This window comes from Phaethon aethereus, assembly GCF_964289735.1.
Source record: "Phaethon aethereus genome assembly, chromosome: 20".
NCBI lineage: Eukaryota > Metazoa > Chordata > Aves > Phaethontiformes > Phaethontidae > Phaethon > Phaethon aethereus.
Genome location: NC_138596.1, coordinates 6,388,813 through 6,406,080, shown reverse-complemented (window position 1 = coordinate 6,406,080; position 17,268 = coordinate 6,388,813). Strand labels below are relative to the sequence as shown.

Sequence of the window (17,268 nt, the reverse complement as noted above, 5' to 3'; positions counted from 1 at the left end):
CTTTAAGGAAATATTTATGCACACTGTCTTTGACCTACATGAATGGAGTTAAGGTTTCCAAATACCATGAGAGGATCAGTATGAAAAACAAATCAGTGAACTGCCAGAACACTAACCAGAACATCAGACAAATCTTAGGGATACTTGTATTCTGCAAGCAATGTACTGCACATCTCACTGCTCAGAACACAGCCAATCTGGACAGCATTTCTCATCTTGAAGATAAGCACAGAATTCTGCAATACCTTTCATCACTATCCTAGTGAAGAACTAAGGAAGCAGGGAGTTTCTTGCAACTAGTTTCTGTCATTGCCTAATTGATACCCACATGGGTGATTACCCAGTGCACTCCTGAGTTCACTGTGAAAAAATCGCCCAGGAGATGGCTATAAAGCAATACAAACATCACCCTGCAGGAAAAGGAAGAGCACCTACCAAAGTGAACAGTTCTCGATACTTCTCAGCTGCATTCCTCTCAGGTGGCTGTCGCCAAACCATTTACTGGACAGCCTTCAAATATTTACTGTTTAGCACAATGAGAAGCTGGGGTTTATCTGGCCAGGAGTTAGATGTATGGGTGAATATGTAACAGTTATATTCTACTTGGGACAATGCTCAGTTCCTTTATTCTTTTTTCCATCCTCAAGCTGACTAAGGGCTGACAGAATTTAATTAGCATACCACCACTCTCTCCCCCTATCACCCTCTGATCAACCACCTTTCTTCCTTGCTCCTTAACAGTCATCTCATCAATGCCCTGTGCTTTGCAATTGTGTTTTAGTAGTATGCTGGTCATTTTTTTTGGCTTTACTTTACCACTCAAGAGCTGGCCTGTAGCCCTTACCCTGCAGCTGGGTTCTGCTATCTGCACTTCAGTTCTCTGTGCTGGAAGTGGATGATGTTCCTGCGTGCTGGATCCTGAGAGGGTGCTGAAGCGTTGCATTCCCCACACGCCATGGGAACAGCTTCCCTGAAATTAAATGGAGATTATCAGCAAAGAGGGGAACACGTTCACAGAGAGACCATGTTATGTAAAAGCTTGGTAAAGGCTATCTAAGAAGCAAGGAGCAACTCTGAGGGTCACTGGGAGCCAGGAAGAGAAACTCTGACACCTAGAAAGATGTCAAGAGCTCAGTAAAACTCTTAGGAGGAAGCAATCTCCAGTATCTGTTATTCCAACAGAAGTTACCAAAAACCAAGTGTTGCAGACACAGACAAAGGAGATGCTGCATATTAATATTATAACTAAGCCTAAACTGGTAGAGACAGATTAACGTCCTAGAAGAAAGAGCAAGTTTTTTTTGAATGGGACAAATAATTAGATAGATTCACTACCTACTTTCTAGTCTGAAAAGCTTGAGCTTTTTAAAAATGTTACAATCAGGAATATCTGAAAATGGTGATCATCTTCCTTTCCATTCTGGATTCAAGCAACTGTCTCCCTTCCTCTCAACACATATCTACAAATATGAATGTTTTTAATGTGGCAGCAGTTTAGCACCATCAAAAAGGATTACAACAGGTTTTTTTTCCTTGCTTCCTGCATGTCAGCATGGGGCATGGGAAAGCAGACAAGGGAGCAGACCTCAGCTTTGAGGGATCTCTCAAGCGTCCAACCTCCTAGCTAAGTAGAAGAGGCCTGCAGAATTTCAGAAAGCATTTTGTCAGTCATAGGGAAAAATGAAAAGGTGGAGACATCGCTGGGAAAAAAAAAAACAACAAAACAACTACCCCGTACTAGTGAAGTACATCAAGAACATGCTCCTCCTGATCCCATTAGGGCTGACAGATTTTGAAGTGAGCCTCCCATCATCAAAGCTATTCTATTTTAGCTGTGACAGACTGCCGCAAAGGAAACATTTAACGGAGAGGACTCTCTGACCTTCTCCCCCCACCTCTCAGGCAACGGCCTCAGCACCAGCCCAAAGCCAGAACACCTCGGTACTGGCTCTGCAATCCCACACACCGTGCATCTGCCCACAAGCCTGCCACACCACCTCAGGTTTCCCGAAAGAGAAAAAGACATCCTCTCTAAGATATAAATAAAAAAACCAACCAGCTTCCGTCCCCAGCACCGCTGCCAGGTAACAAATACAGGACTTCTCTCCTGAGAAGCAGGGTTCCCCGGAGGGGACACCCAGCGCACGTCCACGGGACGGCCCAACCTCGCCCCACAGACGTGGGGGATCCACCTGCCCCCAGCACCGGGTCGCCGACAGCCGCGGGCTGCCCCGCCACCTGACGGGGCAGGCACGGCGGGGACACGGAGGAAACGAATTATTGCCGAATTAGTCAGCAAATCCTCCCCGCCCGCCCGGGCGAGGCGCGCGGAGCAGCTCGGCGCTCAGGCCCCACCTGGCCGCTGCCCTCCCCTCAGGGCTGCGCCCCCCCCAGGCGCCCCCCGCCACCGCCGGACCCCCGCCCTGCCTACCGCGGGGTCCGGTCTCGTCCCCCTCACGGCCGCCCCACCCGGGGAACGCGTACCCCACAGTCCTGCCCGCACCCGGGCCGCTGAGGGGAGCGCGGCGTGAGGCAGGCCGCAGCACCCCGCCGCTAACACCCACCTAGCCGCCTCGGCCCCCGCCCTCCCTCACGCCGGCTCCGGCTCCTTTTGTTCGCCCCTAACCGCACCGCGGCAGCCCCACCCCGGAACTGACCTCACCCGCCCGGCATGGCGGCCATCAGCTCAGCTCGTCCTGCCGCCGCTACTAACGAGGAGCGAAGGAGCGCGCCGCCATCTTAGGAGCGGGCATGACGAGACGGACGCGCCGCCATCCTTGTGCAGGGCGCGGTCGAGTGGGGTGGGTGGGCGGCATTTATGGTGGCAGGAGATAATGAGGAGAGGGTGAGGCGAGGAGGAGAAAGTGAGGTCGGGGGCGCCATCTTGGTGCAGGGCAGCGCTCAAAATGGTGAGCGCTTTAAAGGGTCCGCCACAATTCTAGCGTCAGCGCTGGGCAGGCGAAGGTGGGGAGCAGAAAACCTGCACCTGCTGTACCAGGACAGTAGGACTGGAATCCAGAACTGTTCTTTTTGTAAGAAAAAAAAAAAAGAAAAAATACCTCTTTATCAAGGTTTATGACCCAATCATGATCAATGATTGTAATTCTATGTACAGCAACTCGGTCTCACAGCCTGTGGTGCTGAGGGACGTCAGCCTCAGTCCCTCAGGAAGAACAGGGAGGAAAGCCAAGCCTGCCAAGGACAGCTTCAGGCTCTGATTCAGGCTGGTGTCACTGATGTGAAAACACAGAAGGGTAAAAAATGATAGCTGTCATGCCCTAATATCATGTTGTTTCAGTTTTAGCCCCTCAGTATGTTTCAAGCCATGCAGAGCCCTGAGAGGAGCGTCCGCTCGGCTGTCTGGACCTGGTGTGCACCACCTCCAAGCTCACAAAGGACGCTGTGTCTTTCCTTGTCGGAGCCCTACCTCCTCTCAGGTGGCATTAAACCCTCTCATTAGCTCCTAAATAGTTAAAATCAGCTTCGTCTGCCTCAGTCTGTAGCTGTGCCCTTCCAGGAGGAAGGATGGTACATAGCCCAGGCCTTGACCACCTGGTTGTCCTCTCACACACCCACGCTGGCACAAAACTGCTGCATGCCCAGTTCCCATCCTTCAAATCACGGAACAATAAGCAAGGCTGCAGACATCATCCCTATTTAGGGACAGGGGGCACATGGTCCAGATCGGTGGAGAAAATCTGGTGAACATCTCACCAAATGCCTCAAATAAGAAACAGTGGATACAACTAGTATCAACATTTAAGGCTAGTTAACAATAAGAGAATGAAAAATCATGTGAATTGCATTTTTTACCACTTTTTCCTTAAGAACCTACCTATGTGACATTTCTAAAGTGGAATATTTTGAAAACCTCATTCCATTTCTCTAACAACAGCTCACATAACTAAGGCCACTGAAAAATACAGCGTTTGTTTCCTTGCAGCAGGAATAGTAACACTGGTGTGTTATGAGGATATATCCAACAGTAATTTTGTGGTGCCTGAAAAAAGCAGGCTGATTCACTAATGGTTATTTTCATTTGGCTGACTCATCGGAGGACACTGGGCAGCATCATTTTTTTAAAAATTCATAAAGGATGGTTCAAAGGCATTCATTATAATTTCATTAGTGTACAAGAGGCAGTTCTGAGTGGTTAAGTGCAGCCAATTTTAACTTGTATACATCAGTGATCACTGCTATAGTAAAATAAGCATATCTGTGGCTTTCTAGGAACATTGTAGGTCTCAGCAACCTCCTGTAGCCATAGGCACAGGACCTGTACCAGAGGAGCTATGATCCCACCCGCCGGGGGACAGTGTTGTAGACACTCACCAGCCCAGTGAAATAGCTAGATTTTTTTTTTTTTAAAAACATCATTAACAAGACTTGTTAGTGTCTAGATGCACTTGTTACATTAAAATGACCTCAAGAAAGAGAGGGTCCTAATTTTCCTTGAGTTTTACAGTACAAACTCCAAGAAGGTCAGATAGTGTCCTTTTCCTCGCCGGCTGCATGCATATTATCCAGCAATTTCTGTTGAATTTCAAGAGGACATTAAGATGAGGTTACATGTTACTGTTGAACCAATATAAAGGCCAAATCCTGCCAAAGAAGGAGGGGGCTCATGCTCTTGTCCATCCCTCCTTCTCCCTGCTCCTCTCTGCTCTGGTCCCTACCGAGATCAGTATTTCCTTGCAGTGCCTTTAGCACTCACACCCACCCTGCCCTGAGCCAGTTCAACTCACAGACCTTACACAAAATTGTCCACTTTTCTGCCAGGTTGGCTTTTTGCTAATTTAGCTAGTCAAGTGAGCTCAGCTCAGGGGCAAACAACAACCAGGGATGGTGCAAGGCTGGCAGCAGAGGAGGGAGCAAAGCAAGCATAGTGAGGGCAGCAGGAGAAAATGGCATTGAGCTATTAGATGGCTCAGGATGTGCTGTGTACATTATTACGGAAGCAAACACAAGTTTTCTTTCCATCTGTTTGTTTCAGTATTCGGGTTAGACAGAAGTTTAGAAAACAAAGAGTTTGCATCTGCCTGCACTGACATTTCCTCCTGCTTACTCATGGCAGGGATGCTGTGAGTCCAGCGGCCGGACGTTGGGTTAGGATTTGGGAACCTTTGGCACAGTGGACGTCAGCCGCTTCCTTTCCCTGTGGCTCACTTTTTCCTACTGTGAAAGGGAGACAGTAATTACTCAGGAGAGCTACATGACCTGATTCATCCGTGCGTGTAAAGCCTCGTCACAAAAGGAAGAGGGAAGATGAGAGAGGACAATTTGCTCTCTCCTCCTCTCTTGAGCAATTGTCACCTCTCAAACGGCTGATGGAGAGTTCAGCTCCCGCATCCATGCACTGAAGTCTCGCTCTGAGGCTGCTAGCTGTCTCCCTGCCCATCCACAGCCCAGGGATCAGATGATGCTGCAGGATCCTGCTCTAGGTTGTATTGTGACAATAGGTCATTATCCTCTGATGAACCAAACACTGATGCCTTCACCTTCTGTACCTGTGATCCATTCTCTTCTCTCATAATATTAAGCCTGCAGGGTGGAATTTTTGAGAGTGTCTGACTGACTTAAAAATTCATTTTTCAAATGACTGAAGGCTTCACTCAAAGGGAAATTCCCAGCCATTGCCATGCCCAAGTAATTATAGCCATACCACAAAAATTATCCCACTATAATTATGCCGGTATGAGCCTCCATCTGAACAATATGCTGGGATATTTTCCTAGGCAGCCAAAATCCTCTGGCAGCTCTGGCTTCAAGCCTCCAGGAGGAAGGGACCTGCTCCCAAAAGCCCGCTCCTCCCTCACCCCGGCGCTTTAGAGAGCGACTCGAGCTCTTCTGTTCCCCGGTACGATTTTCCTCATCAGCGTTGTAGCTCGACTCCTGCCTTCCTGCAGCCTCTCCGACTCCTCCCAGGAAGTCCCAGCCGCAGATGAAGCATTTCGGAGACAGGGAGAGGGCGGCATGTGTGCAAATGCAGCTTGGGCCGTTGTGCCAGACTTTCGCAGCGTAAGGCAGCGTGGCCCAGCTTGATGTAAGTCGATTTTACCCCCCACCATCCCTTCTGGAAGCTGCCTTACGCCCATGTGTGTGTGCTTGCTGGCTGTTGCTGCTACTCTCGCCTGTGCTCCTGCTGTGGGGTTGCACCCCACGGGGTGACGGGTTCAGAGAGACCCTTGTCCCCAAAGGCCTTTGGGTGCACCTGCGAGCAGCCAGGTTGGCCAGCACCATGGAGGGGCTTGGGGAGCACCAGGACGGAGGAGACAGCTGGTGCCCGCAGGCTGGAGGGCAGGAGGTGGTGAGTGACCGGTCCCCGCAGTGACCTTTCGGCTGTCCCTTCCGAAATCCTTACTGTGCTCCAAACTGTGCACCCCACCAGGGCGAGAGGTGCCCCAGCTCCCTCGCAGGGAGACTACGTACAGCACAGGCTGAGGTGCTAAACCAGGTGAGAGGCTCCCTGAGCCTTTCCTGGGCTTTTTGACTCTCTGGTGGCTGACCGAGCTCCAAAACATTGTCCAGGTCCGGGGAGGTGAGGCAGAGCCCTCTGCCCTGGCCCTGCTTGGCTGCTCCCACTGGCAGCAGCACCGTGACCCCGATGCTGCCTCCAGCTCTTTGCAGGAACCTTGTGCACAGCTTTTACACCAGCTCTGTAGTTTTCTCTAATCTGTTGAAGACCTTTTTACTGCCACACTTTCATTTTGTCACCTGCAGGATTAGTCCCCTCATTCCACTACTCATTTACTTTGCATCCCAAAGCAGTGTCTCCCCACATCTCAGCACCAGTCCCCAACGTGCGGCTGTCCCACACACAGGGACAAGGTGGGCGTTTTGCAGTCCCAAGCAATATTATGCTGTGGCTTCCTGTTTTTCCCATAAATTGTGCTGGTTTTTTACACCTGAGCAACAAGATGTAAAACCCCACTGGTCTCAGCTGGCAGCCGCTCTGCACTTTTATAAGAAATAACACAAAATGCAAACAGCAGGGACTCACATCCTGCATGTAAGGATGGAAAGTGCACCTAGCAGTACTGAGAACTTGCATGTGGGCTGGCCAGCTTTAAACCTGTTTTAATTTATTTTTTCGCAGCTGGGTAAATTAACTGTTGGCTGGTCAAAATAAAGGTGCATGCATCCTCCAGACTCACCGCTTTTATCTCAAGTACCTAACAAAACTTTAACTTATTTTAGTTCAAATACCACATGTTTAAGCAATGCTGTAGGATAAGTTGTGGGGACCTGAGGTGAAGAAACTGTCTGCATCAGGCAGAGAGATTGATTTGTTTGGGGCCTTGAAGGAACAGTAAGCACCAAAATCAATTTGGAGATGGAAGATGACATCTTGTTAATCAGAGTAAAACTCATGACTAAACAGCCTGGAGTTGCAACAGCTGAGAGGCCAGAGATTCTCAAAAATAGCAGCACTCTTGCTTTGTGTTTTTTTTTTTTTTTTGGTAACCTTAAGAACATGAAGGAAGAGGAAGGGGTGGGTTTGTGTGGAGTAGGTTTGCCCAGTGTACATGCCGAAGGCCCCTTGTTTCGCTTGCCAGCCCCAAGAGGCAGGGTGTCCGAACAGCCCTGCCGAGGCACGGCCCCATCAGCGAGAACGGTGGAGGTGCTGCGGAGGAGGCAAGAGGTACCTGGAAACTGGATGGGAAGCTGATGTTGAATACCCAATTCCCAGAGGATGCCCTCTCACTGGCATCCATACTGCTCCCGCAGTGCAGGGGGAAGTGGGGGGAGCCTGGAACTGGGGAGAGAGGAGGCAGAAGCCATGGTTGCCCTTGTGATCCTGACTTTGTGTGCGTCATGGGCACAAAGTACAGTCGCAGTGCTCTTTGACATTGCAGCGACAGCACACAAAGCAGCTCATTCCCCCTTTAACTTTCTGTGGCAGAATAACCCCAACTTTGGGTCTGGACCTGCCTCATCCCAGATACACGGAGCGGTTGCTTTACCCCTGCAGCCGTGGAGCGATTGTCTTACCCCTCTGCTTTGTGTCCGGGGGAAATGCAGGTCCGTGCCCACAGGAGTGAGACAGCAGTGGCATGCTCAGGAGAGCGGGACCGTCTCTGCGTCACTTCTTGCTGGAGAGGAAGAGCAGCGCTGGATATAGCTCGTACTCTAGCGAGGTATTGAATGCCCAGCGTGACTGTTTCTGGCCAGCAGCCTGGTCCCTGGCTCAGGCTGCAGTAGTGTGGAGCCCAGAGGAGCTCAGTGGCCAGGAGCTAGCCTCGGCAGCGACGGCAGATAGGGCACGTCAGGAAAAGCCACACTAGTGCAATCTCCTCTGTACCCACTTATTTCTAGGTAGCCTGTTTAAAGGGAACGTCTCATAAGCAAGAGAATATCCTTCATACAGAAGAAAGCTCATTGTTTGTGGGATTGCTGTGTCTGATGGTCTCTTCTACTAAAGCCTCTTGGCTTGCAAAGTACTTAGGAAATATCAGCATCCCTCTTGGAGGTAAACATGCAGAGCAAGGGAATCATGTGCGGCAGGGCGTCAGTGGTGGAAGGTTATGCTGCTAAGTCTTCTACATTTGTACTCAACTGTCCTGTCTGGCTGCCAAGCAAATTGGAACTGGAGAAACACCTTGTTCTGTTTGTGGAGCAGAACAGGCTGAAACAGATTTGGGGGCTACGTGGCCCCAAGCCTGTGTTGCTCTCCAGCCTGATGGGCAGCCACCCATGGCAGCAACATGCAGGATGGGAATGGGATGGGGGGATGGCAAAAGAAGGAAGTATTTGTCATTTCCTTTCCTTAAAGGGCTGGAGCAGACAGGGCCTTTCCTTGGAACTGGGAATTTCTAGGCTTAAAGCACCTTCTTCCCACTGACCCCCATCACACTTGCCGATGCTGTTAGGTTCTCTGAACTGTGTCCAGCAGCCTCACCACAAAAGAACAGCGCTGGAGCTGTTGATACTTCACCTCCAGCTATCTTTTACTTCCCAAGCCACAAATCTTTCTACTCCCACCAAAATCAGCTAAGGCACTGGGTCTTACTGACCATAATATCCATGAGCTTGTGCAGAAAGAGCAAGGAAGGTGGCTGGGGTAGAGGAGTGGAGTTCTAGACCCAGGGCAGCAGTGACTTCTGCTCAGCCTTGGCTGCCTGGGGGAAGAGTAGAGTCCACCCACTGCCCTCTGAAACACAGAGCTCCTCGGCAGCCTGTTTGTGAAGAATCCTAGCGAGGGCTGAAGCTGTATAAAAATCCGAAGCTCTCAATGTAAAATATTGTTGGGGCACTTTTCAAATTCTGGTGCGGCTCTCTGGGAACAGCAGAGGTGAGCAGGTAAGTGGGGAGTTACCACTGCAGCCGAGCCCGGAGAGAGGGTCTGACCTGGTGTCCCCCCCACCATCCCAGCATGGCAGAGCACAGACCCTGCCCCCTCACATCCCAGCTCTGCATCTCACATCGCAGCTGCTTTCCCATGCCCTCCTCATCCCTGTTCAAATATATTTTACCACAGTGACAATCGTTTTCTTGGCTCATTGCTTCAGAGACACCCTTCTCACATCCCCACACTGGCTTTTCTTGGTGCACTGAGCATCATTTGAGGCAGGTTTCCAGTCCCTTTGCTGTCTGGTTACCTTTTCCCTGCGCTGTTGAGTTATTAAATTCTGCCTCTGCTGCTTTTCATCATCCTCGTGATAAATTCCCCATCAAGCACATCTGACTCTCTCCCACTGTGCTTCTCTGACTGGAAGGAGGATTTTGCTTTCAATGCTTCCTACTGTCCTTCTTCCCAGCCCCCCTTGCCATGATGCACATGGAAATTAGATATCAGTCAGAACAGTACCTTGGTGTCTCCATACATCAGACTGACCTGTGTGCTGTGCTCCCCTCTTGCCTGTATTCAATCGCCGCCTGGTTTTGACATTAACTTTAGGTGCAAAAAACAGCATTTTGTTTAGGATCTAGAACAACTCCCTTCACCGAGGGCTCCAGCAGGGCAAAGGAGCAAATACTACTTCTGCTACTCCTTAGAGCAGTGTGGAATTAAAAAGTTTGTTCTTCTAGGAAAAGGGGATATTTTGTGGCCTGTAGAGAACAAGGAGCTCCTCCTGATGGAGGACAAGAGAGGCAAAAGCCTGAGGTCTGTGGTCATTGGCCTGGCTGTAACAGCTTGTTTGAGCTTATATGACCCCATGATTTATTTCAACTAAAAAGGAGGTTTAAGGCATTGCCAACTCCCCAGTGAGTGTACACACACTTCTTTTGTTCATCTGTTTTCTCGATTCCTGTTGAAACTTGTAAATGAAACATCCTCCTCCGCCAGCTCTTGTCTGTTTGATCTTTCATAAAAAGTGTGTGAAACCTCCTCCAGAAGCCACTGCATCAGTGTTACTGCTCTAAGGTCAGTCAGCAACAACCCATGAAGCAATACTGAAGGGCACACCATCTATTGGGAAAAACATACCTGGGGAGGCTGCGTTCCCTTTGTGCATGGCCCCGTTGCCATTAGTGAAAGCTTCAAACTCGCTTTCTCTCTCCCTTTGCAGGCAAAAATGTCAAGGCCAGTGCAAGCTCGGAGGCTGGAGGGAATAGATAAGAATATCTGGTGAGTTAAGAGAATATCTGGTTTACCGTGATGGTAGATATGGTTTTTGGCGGCCTCACACCAGACAGGAACCACTGCAGCCACACAGCACAGAGCAGCATAGTCTCCCTTGGCTACTTTGCATGTGTTTAGGAAGCACATCAGGGCAGGTTTGTGCCGGGAGGCTTTACCCTGGCTCAGCTCAGTACCTGCTGCTCACACTTTATGCCGTACCAAGCGTCCTGCACCACCTTGTGGGAAGGCAGGCGGGAGCACCGGGTAGTGCGTTGTGCTCCATCCAACTCATCCGCCCGAGTGATCTGGCAGCACCCAAATCCGAGCCAAGTTGTTGCAGCACACTGGTTTCAGCCCGGCAGCTGCTTCATGCCCAACCTAGGGCACTGCAAGCAGAGAAGCAGGAGAAGGGATGCTGCAAATGCCGTTCCCAGCCTGCACGGCACAGGCATTGGGAAAACTGCATGCTTGAAGAAGAGCTTTAAATGGGCTTTCCCCAAAGCCCTGCTGTGCCTGGTTTCAAGCTACAAACTGCCAATGCGATGACTTTTTTGAGACAAGCGCTGAGTTCAGCCTGCCTTTCCCTCTGCAGAGGCCTTCATGGTGTCTAGATGCTAAATTTTGCAGAACTGATAGGAGTTTGAAACCCTCCGAGACCTCTCCTGCTCGGTGTGGTCTGAGCAGCAGCAGCGCGCAGCTTCAGCTGTGGCCGCACACCCAGACAGCACAACGGCCGTTTCCTCTGAGAACAAATTAAAACTAGTCCCCAGTGCAATAGTGCCTCATCCTCGTTTTAACTGAAACAGGTCTGAAATGACCTGTGCTTGGTCCTGTCCATCTGTGAGCGGTGGGGTGGCTTCGCAGGAGGGACACCAACCTTTCTCACTTCCAAAGAGATGCCGGCAAGCAGAGCCGGTGCCAGCACACTGCCCTGTCCCTCTGTAAATGCTTGTCTTTCTCTCCCTTTCTTCTCTCCAGGGTGGAGTTTGTAAAACTGGCTGCCACCTACTCCAAAGTGAACCTGGGCCAGGGCTTCCCTGACTTCCCCCCACCGGACTTTCTGAAGGAGGCATTTGTGAGAGCCCTCAGCGGGGAGAACCACATGCTGCACCAGTACACCCGTGCCTTCGTGCGTGGACAGACTCCCCCTCCTCAGCAGTACCCCCCTCACTCCTCGTTAGCCTTGGCTGCTTCAGGGCTCATCAGGCAGCAATAAACAGGGCAAACCACGAGGCAAACACGCATCCAGCCTCAGCCTGGCCCCCCTGCACCCAGGGCTGCACCACCCTGCTTTACCAGGGCTTTGGAAGCAACCGGGCTGGAAGATGCCCCACATGCTCAGTCACAGGGCGCTCGGCTGCCCAGGTTCCTTCCAAGGGCTCATCCATGTTTTTGGAGGCTTCTGCAACTCAATTCCCACCCCTCCTCTCATCCCACAGGGCCACCCACCTTTGGTGAAGATCCTAGCCCAGTTCTTTGGGAAGCTGCTTGGACGAGACCTGGATCCTATGACCAATGTGATGGTGACTGTGGGGGCATACCAGGCTCTTTTCTGCTGCTTCCAGGCTTTCGTTGACGAAGGTGATGAGGTAACCCAAGACCTGGGCTTGTTGCACAGGCAGCCTTCCCCCAGGAGAGCCCTTCCTGGCTGTGGGTCTGCCAGCAGCTGCAGGCTGGCTTTCATTGTCCTTTTCCAAAGCAGAAACATTTTATCCCCATTCTTTAGTATCTGAGGTTCCAAAGGAAAAAAATTATCTGCTTCAGGGCGCTGTCTCATTTCTGCATAAGGCAAAATAACCCTTTTGCCCTGAGTGGTGGTGATCTTCCCTGTCACTGCTCACAGGGCAATGAAGATTCTCCATTACAGTAATTCAGGAATTAAAATTTTCTGTCCCTCCCATTGCTCTCTGCACCTGTCAGGGAAGGTCTGAGCAGGGCCAGGAGGGCACTGACATGTCCCTTTCTTCCAGGTGATAATCATTGAGCCCTTCTTCGACTGCTATGAGCCAATGGTGAAAATGGCTGGTGGGATGCCTGTGTTTGTCCCGCTGAGACCGGTGAGTGGGTCGGAGCAAAGCTATTGAGGAGGGAAGAGTCATAGCAAAGTGAGCAAAGAGGTGAGCAGTAAACAAAGTGTAGAGGTAGCAAAGCAAGCTGAGATTCTCTTTTGTTCTCTCTAGAAAGCTCCAAAAGATGGAAAATTGATGTCTAGTGCAGACTGGCAACTGGACCCAGCTGAACTGGTTTCTAAATTCAATGAACGGACAAAAGCCATCGTCCTGAACTCACCTAACAACCCTCTGGGCAAGGTAACACCTCTAGTCTTGCTGTGGCTGTCCCTGAAAGCAGCTGGGGTGCTACAACTCACCCAGACACATTTGCAGTGTAGCAGTGACTTGACCTTCCTTGCACACAAGGGAAATGGTTATTGCGGCAGCACCACACATTGCACTCTCTCTTTTGGTGTTTTTAAGCCTGGTCTTTCATGCCAGCAGGACTTTGCCCTGTTAGACCATTGCAGCCAACTCCTGCCCACCCTGGCTTGGGAGACAGTGAGGGCAGGGCATGCAGCCTTTACAGAGAGGCAGGGACAGGCAGGGCCTCAGAAATGCTCCTGCTGCATCTCTGCTCCATTCCCTGCCCGCTGCAGGTATTCAGCCGAGGAGAGCTGGAGCTCATTGCAAACCTGTGTGTGAAGCATGACGCCCTGTGCATCAGCGATGAAGTGTATGAGTGGCTGGTCTACGACGGGAAGGAGCATATCCGCATTGGTACGAAGAATGGCTTGGGCTGAGCTTGGGTGTCTTCTCTGGGTACAGCACCTTCAGGGAAGGAAACGATGATTTAACTGGGGTCCCCTGGAAATTACACAGGCTGCTTGCATGCACAGCTGTACCAGGCATGTATCCCCGTTAGAGGTATTTTGCTGCACTTCAGTCTCAGCCTTCAAACCAAGTATTAAACTGGAGCCCTGACTTCCAGAGCTAGTCAGAGGAAACAGAGAGTTGGCTTCACAGTGTGAGATCCAGAGCAAAGAGCCCTTTGGCTCCAGAGAAACCTGTATTTTTTTCCCACACTTTGTAAAACCACAGTTTTCTGGAGTCTCTAGTTTTGGAACATCCATTTCAACATGATTTGGGAGGCCTGTTCTTCCTGTTGCAGTGACATGCAATCACCTTGTTGCAGGTTTATGGTGCTTGGCACCTCTGGGAAACCCTGGGGCTGGGTACATGCATATGAAAACACTTAATTACAAAGAGATGCTCTTGAGAAACCTGGCTGCCTGCTTGGGATGTGCTTTGTGGCTCATCCAGATGAAAGATGTGTTGTGAACACAAGAGGCCACCAAAGTTTATAGTGGGGAAAGAGCTCCCATCATGTTATTAATGCAGCCCAGAAGCGAGCACACTGAGCTCTGCCATCGGTGTTTCTCCTGTTTTGTTCCCAGCCAGTTTGCAAGGGATGTGGGACCGCACGGTGATCATCGGGAGTGCTGGGAAAACCTTCAGTGCTACTGGATGGAAGGTGAATTCCCCTGTGTGGCATCTTGTGTTCTCCCCAGCCCCATTCCTTTGCTCCAGGGCATGGGTCCCATTGCACGGTGCTGGGGACACTGCTGCTGCACACTTGGCTTTGAAGCTCAGGGTCTAAACGTATCAAAGCTCCTTTACAATAGCTCTGTCTGGAAAGTACAATGAAGCCAGCACAGGCAAATAAAGGGGAGCCCAAGCAGGTACCCAGAAACTTACCACCTTTTTCCTCCTCTCCTGACCACAGGTGGGCTGGACTGTGGGACCCAACCGGCTGCTGCAGCACCTCCGTACTGTGCACCAAAACTCAGTGTACCACTGTGCCACAGTTGCCCAGGTAAGGTAGCTCTCTGCAACTCGCCCTGCAATTCCCAAACCCCTGAAGCAGGTCCTTCTGCCCATGGCTGACCTGAAAGGCACAGACAGGGTGATGCATGGTGCCCTGGAGAGGTTCCTTCCTCTCTCCCTGCAGTCGCCCCATGCCTGGGAGGAAAGGGAGAGTCCAGCCTGCCCAGGGTATATTCCTTATTTTGCACTGACAAATCCAAGGGGCCATTTGGAGGGCCTGGAGGCAGAGAGCTTGGCTTGGTGCAATGGGAATTCACCCCCTGCTCCCTAATCACCTGTGAACTGCATCAGAGCAAAGACTCCGGTTCTCAAGCAAGCCTTGACCATCTTCCCACCGGCCTCCTCTCTCCTTGCAGGAGGCTGTGGCTCAGGGTTTCCAGAGAGAGCTCGAGCTCTACGGGAAACCAGAAAGCTACTTTGTCCAACTGCCCAAGGAGCTGCAGCAGAAGAGAGACTGGCTGGTCCAGAGCCTGAATGCTGTGGGGATGAAACCCATCATCCCTGAGGGTACCTACTTCTTGGTGGCAGACATCTCCGAGTTCAGTAAGTCATGCAGCTGCGGTTTTGCTCAAGCAGGGCTGAGTATGGGGTGCCAGCTCAGAGTGGTACCACTAGCAGGGACAGGAACCTGCATAAACCACCACCAAAGCAGGGATGGACAATAGTGTGTTTCCCATCCAAGCTCCCAGAGGTCACGGGTTTGGGCTGAGGCACACAGCACCAGCCCCTACCTCTGTGCTATTTGTGCTTTTGCAGAATCCGACGTCCCTGATGTCCCTGACTCTGATGAGCCCTATGACTCCAGATTTGCAAAGTGGATGGTCAAGAACAAGGTAAATGCATTTGCCCCGGGTGGGTTTGTGCCCTCCATGCTGGCTGCGCTCATGGGAGCCAGCAGCACACCACGGCTGCCAGGTCTGGCAGTTCATCCAGGGCGGTGCCTGGGGTGTCTGTCAGCTGCTGGCCTCAACTCTGGCAGCCTGAGCTCAAGCAGAGTGAGCAGACAGGGCACCTACAAGCCCATCCGAGACCTCCGAGCGATAAGTAGATGGCTTCACCCCAGCCCAGAAGGAGTAACCTCAGCTCCACGTTTCCCCTTCTCAGGGACTTGCCACCATCCCGCTGTCTGCTTTCTACTGTGGGGCTCACAAGAACAACTACAACCATTTCATCCGGTTCTGCTTCGCAAAGGTGAGATACATGACAGCACAAAGGAAAGCAAGGTTGGGAATAATAATCAGGACTGGTTTAAAGAGATAAATGCCAAGAAGAAATGCAGAGCACCTTGGGCATTAGAGCCTGAGCGCGGCATCCCAAATGGTTCAACCCCCTCCTGCAGGCATGTGAGCGGAGCTGTGGGCAGGACGTGTGCCGGTGCCAACCTAAGCTTTGCCCCATCAGCATCCCACATTTCTTGGTGAAGGCAGGGAGTCTTCTGGGTGCACATTTAACTGCCCAGTGGCTATGCCTTCCGCAGAGATGCTGTGCCTGTCTCACACTGAACACGAGTACTTGCGATGTTCCAGAATAAGAATGGGATTTTTATATAAATGATGACCACAGTGAGGGAAAAGGGGATTTGGCTGGAAGCCACTGACCCAACCTGCGGTATTTGTTTAGGAGGAAGTCACACTGAAGGCAGCAAACGACATATTGCAAAAATGGAAATTGGAGAGAACCAGTCCCTGAGCACACTGGAGAGAAAACCAGGCTCTCCCTGGTCCTCATCTGCCACAACCACTCCTCCTCCTCTTCCTTTGCTTGGCTACAAACTTCGATACGTCCTTATTTTTGTGCTTTCAACCACATTTTCTGTCAGACAAATGATTAAGAGGTTTGCCAGGCCCGGTGTCTGGGGGACACTTTCTGTCACTGTGAAATGATTGCGCTGTTACTTGCAAAAAGTGAGTCTTCGCATACGCTGCCAGTATTCAACATTTCTTCTTGTTATGTTTAAAGACTTTGCTAATCACTTCTGGGATGCATCCAGCAAGACACAAGGTAAGGATGGCTCCTGGGGTCTTTTCCACCACCAAATTCTGAAAAGGTGTTTCAGAACCTACCTTTAAGGCTGTGCTGGGGGGTTACTGCTGCTTGTCTTGCTCCACATAGCCACTCATGTACCCTATGGCACAGGACAGCATTTCCACCAGCACCCACGTTCCCCACAGGACTGTGTAGTATCACCACCCATCAGTAGATTGATTCCGATGAACCTGAAAATTATAAACCCAGTGAAATTCTGTTTCCTGTAACTAAAAGTTTTCTTTTTTTTTTCTTTCCTGTGCATCTCTGGGGAAAGCAACTGTAGAATTGGTAACTGGCTCCCCCAAGGAAATCGGCTTTCATAAATAGCCCAGTTATTGTCAAACCTTCCCTAGGCAGCCCCCAGACCACCCCTGGCACCTTGTCAGGGCTTGGCAGCATTGCACAGGCTGCAAAGCAAAACCTTCAGGGCTTTGACAAACGCACAGAGTGGCCGGGGAGGAAGGGCACAGCGGCCTCGGGCTGCTCCTGCTGCTGCTGGCCCCCACAGCCTCCCACCCGCTGGGCTGGCGGGTGGTAGGGCAACAGGAGCGGCATTTTGAAAGGTAATCCTTGCGTCAGTCTCGATTTCAGCCTAGATAAGAATGTAAATCAGCATCATCAATCACACAGGAGTTATGTGCAACAGGCTGTGCGATAAGCATTTGCAGCGGTTAAATTATTAAAGATGAATTACTGCAATTATTGAAGAGTAAATGTCTCTGTAATGATTACAAGGCTGACGCAGCTCTCCTAAAGAGCTGCCGTCACCTGTCCAACATCTGCATCATGTCCTGCGGT

At 50.9% G+C, this 17,268-nt stretch overlaps 1 protein-coding gene across 1 annotated transcript; it reads left to right on the top strand.

The window, feature by feature from the left end:
- Window positions 1-8,054: 8,054 nt before the first annotated feature.
- KYAT1 (kynurenine aminotransferase 1) lies at window positions 8,055-16,131 on the top strand (the record flags this gene model as incomplete). Its single annotated transcript, XM_082008958.1, has 13 exons — window positions 8,055-8,138; window positions 10,512-10,570; window positions 11,543-11,693; window positions 12,004-12,153; window positions 12,535-12,621; window positions 12,745-12,873; window positions 13,215-13,335; window positions 14,013-14,089; window positions 14,342-14,431; window positions 14,799-14,985; window positions 15,199-15,275; window positions 15,547-15,633; window positions 16,063-16,131. 13 exons carry the CDS (start codon window positions 8,055-8,057, stop codon window positions 16,129-16,131), a joined length of 1,368 nt encoding a protein of 455 aa, XP_081865084.1.
- Between the last annotated feature and the right edge of the window lie 1,137 nt (window positions 16,132-17,268).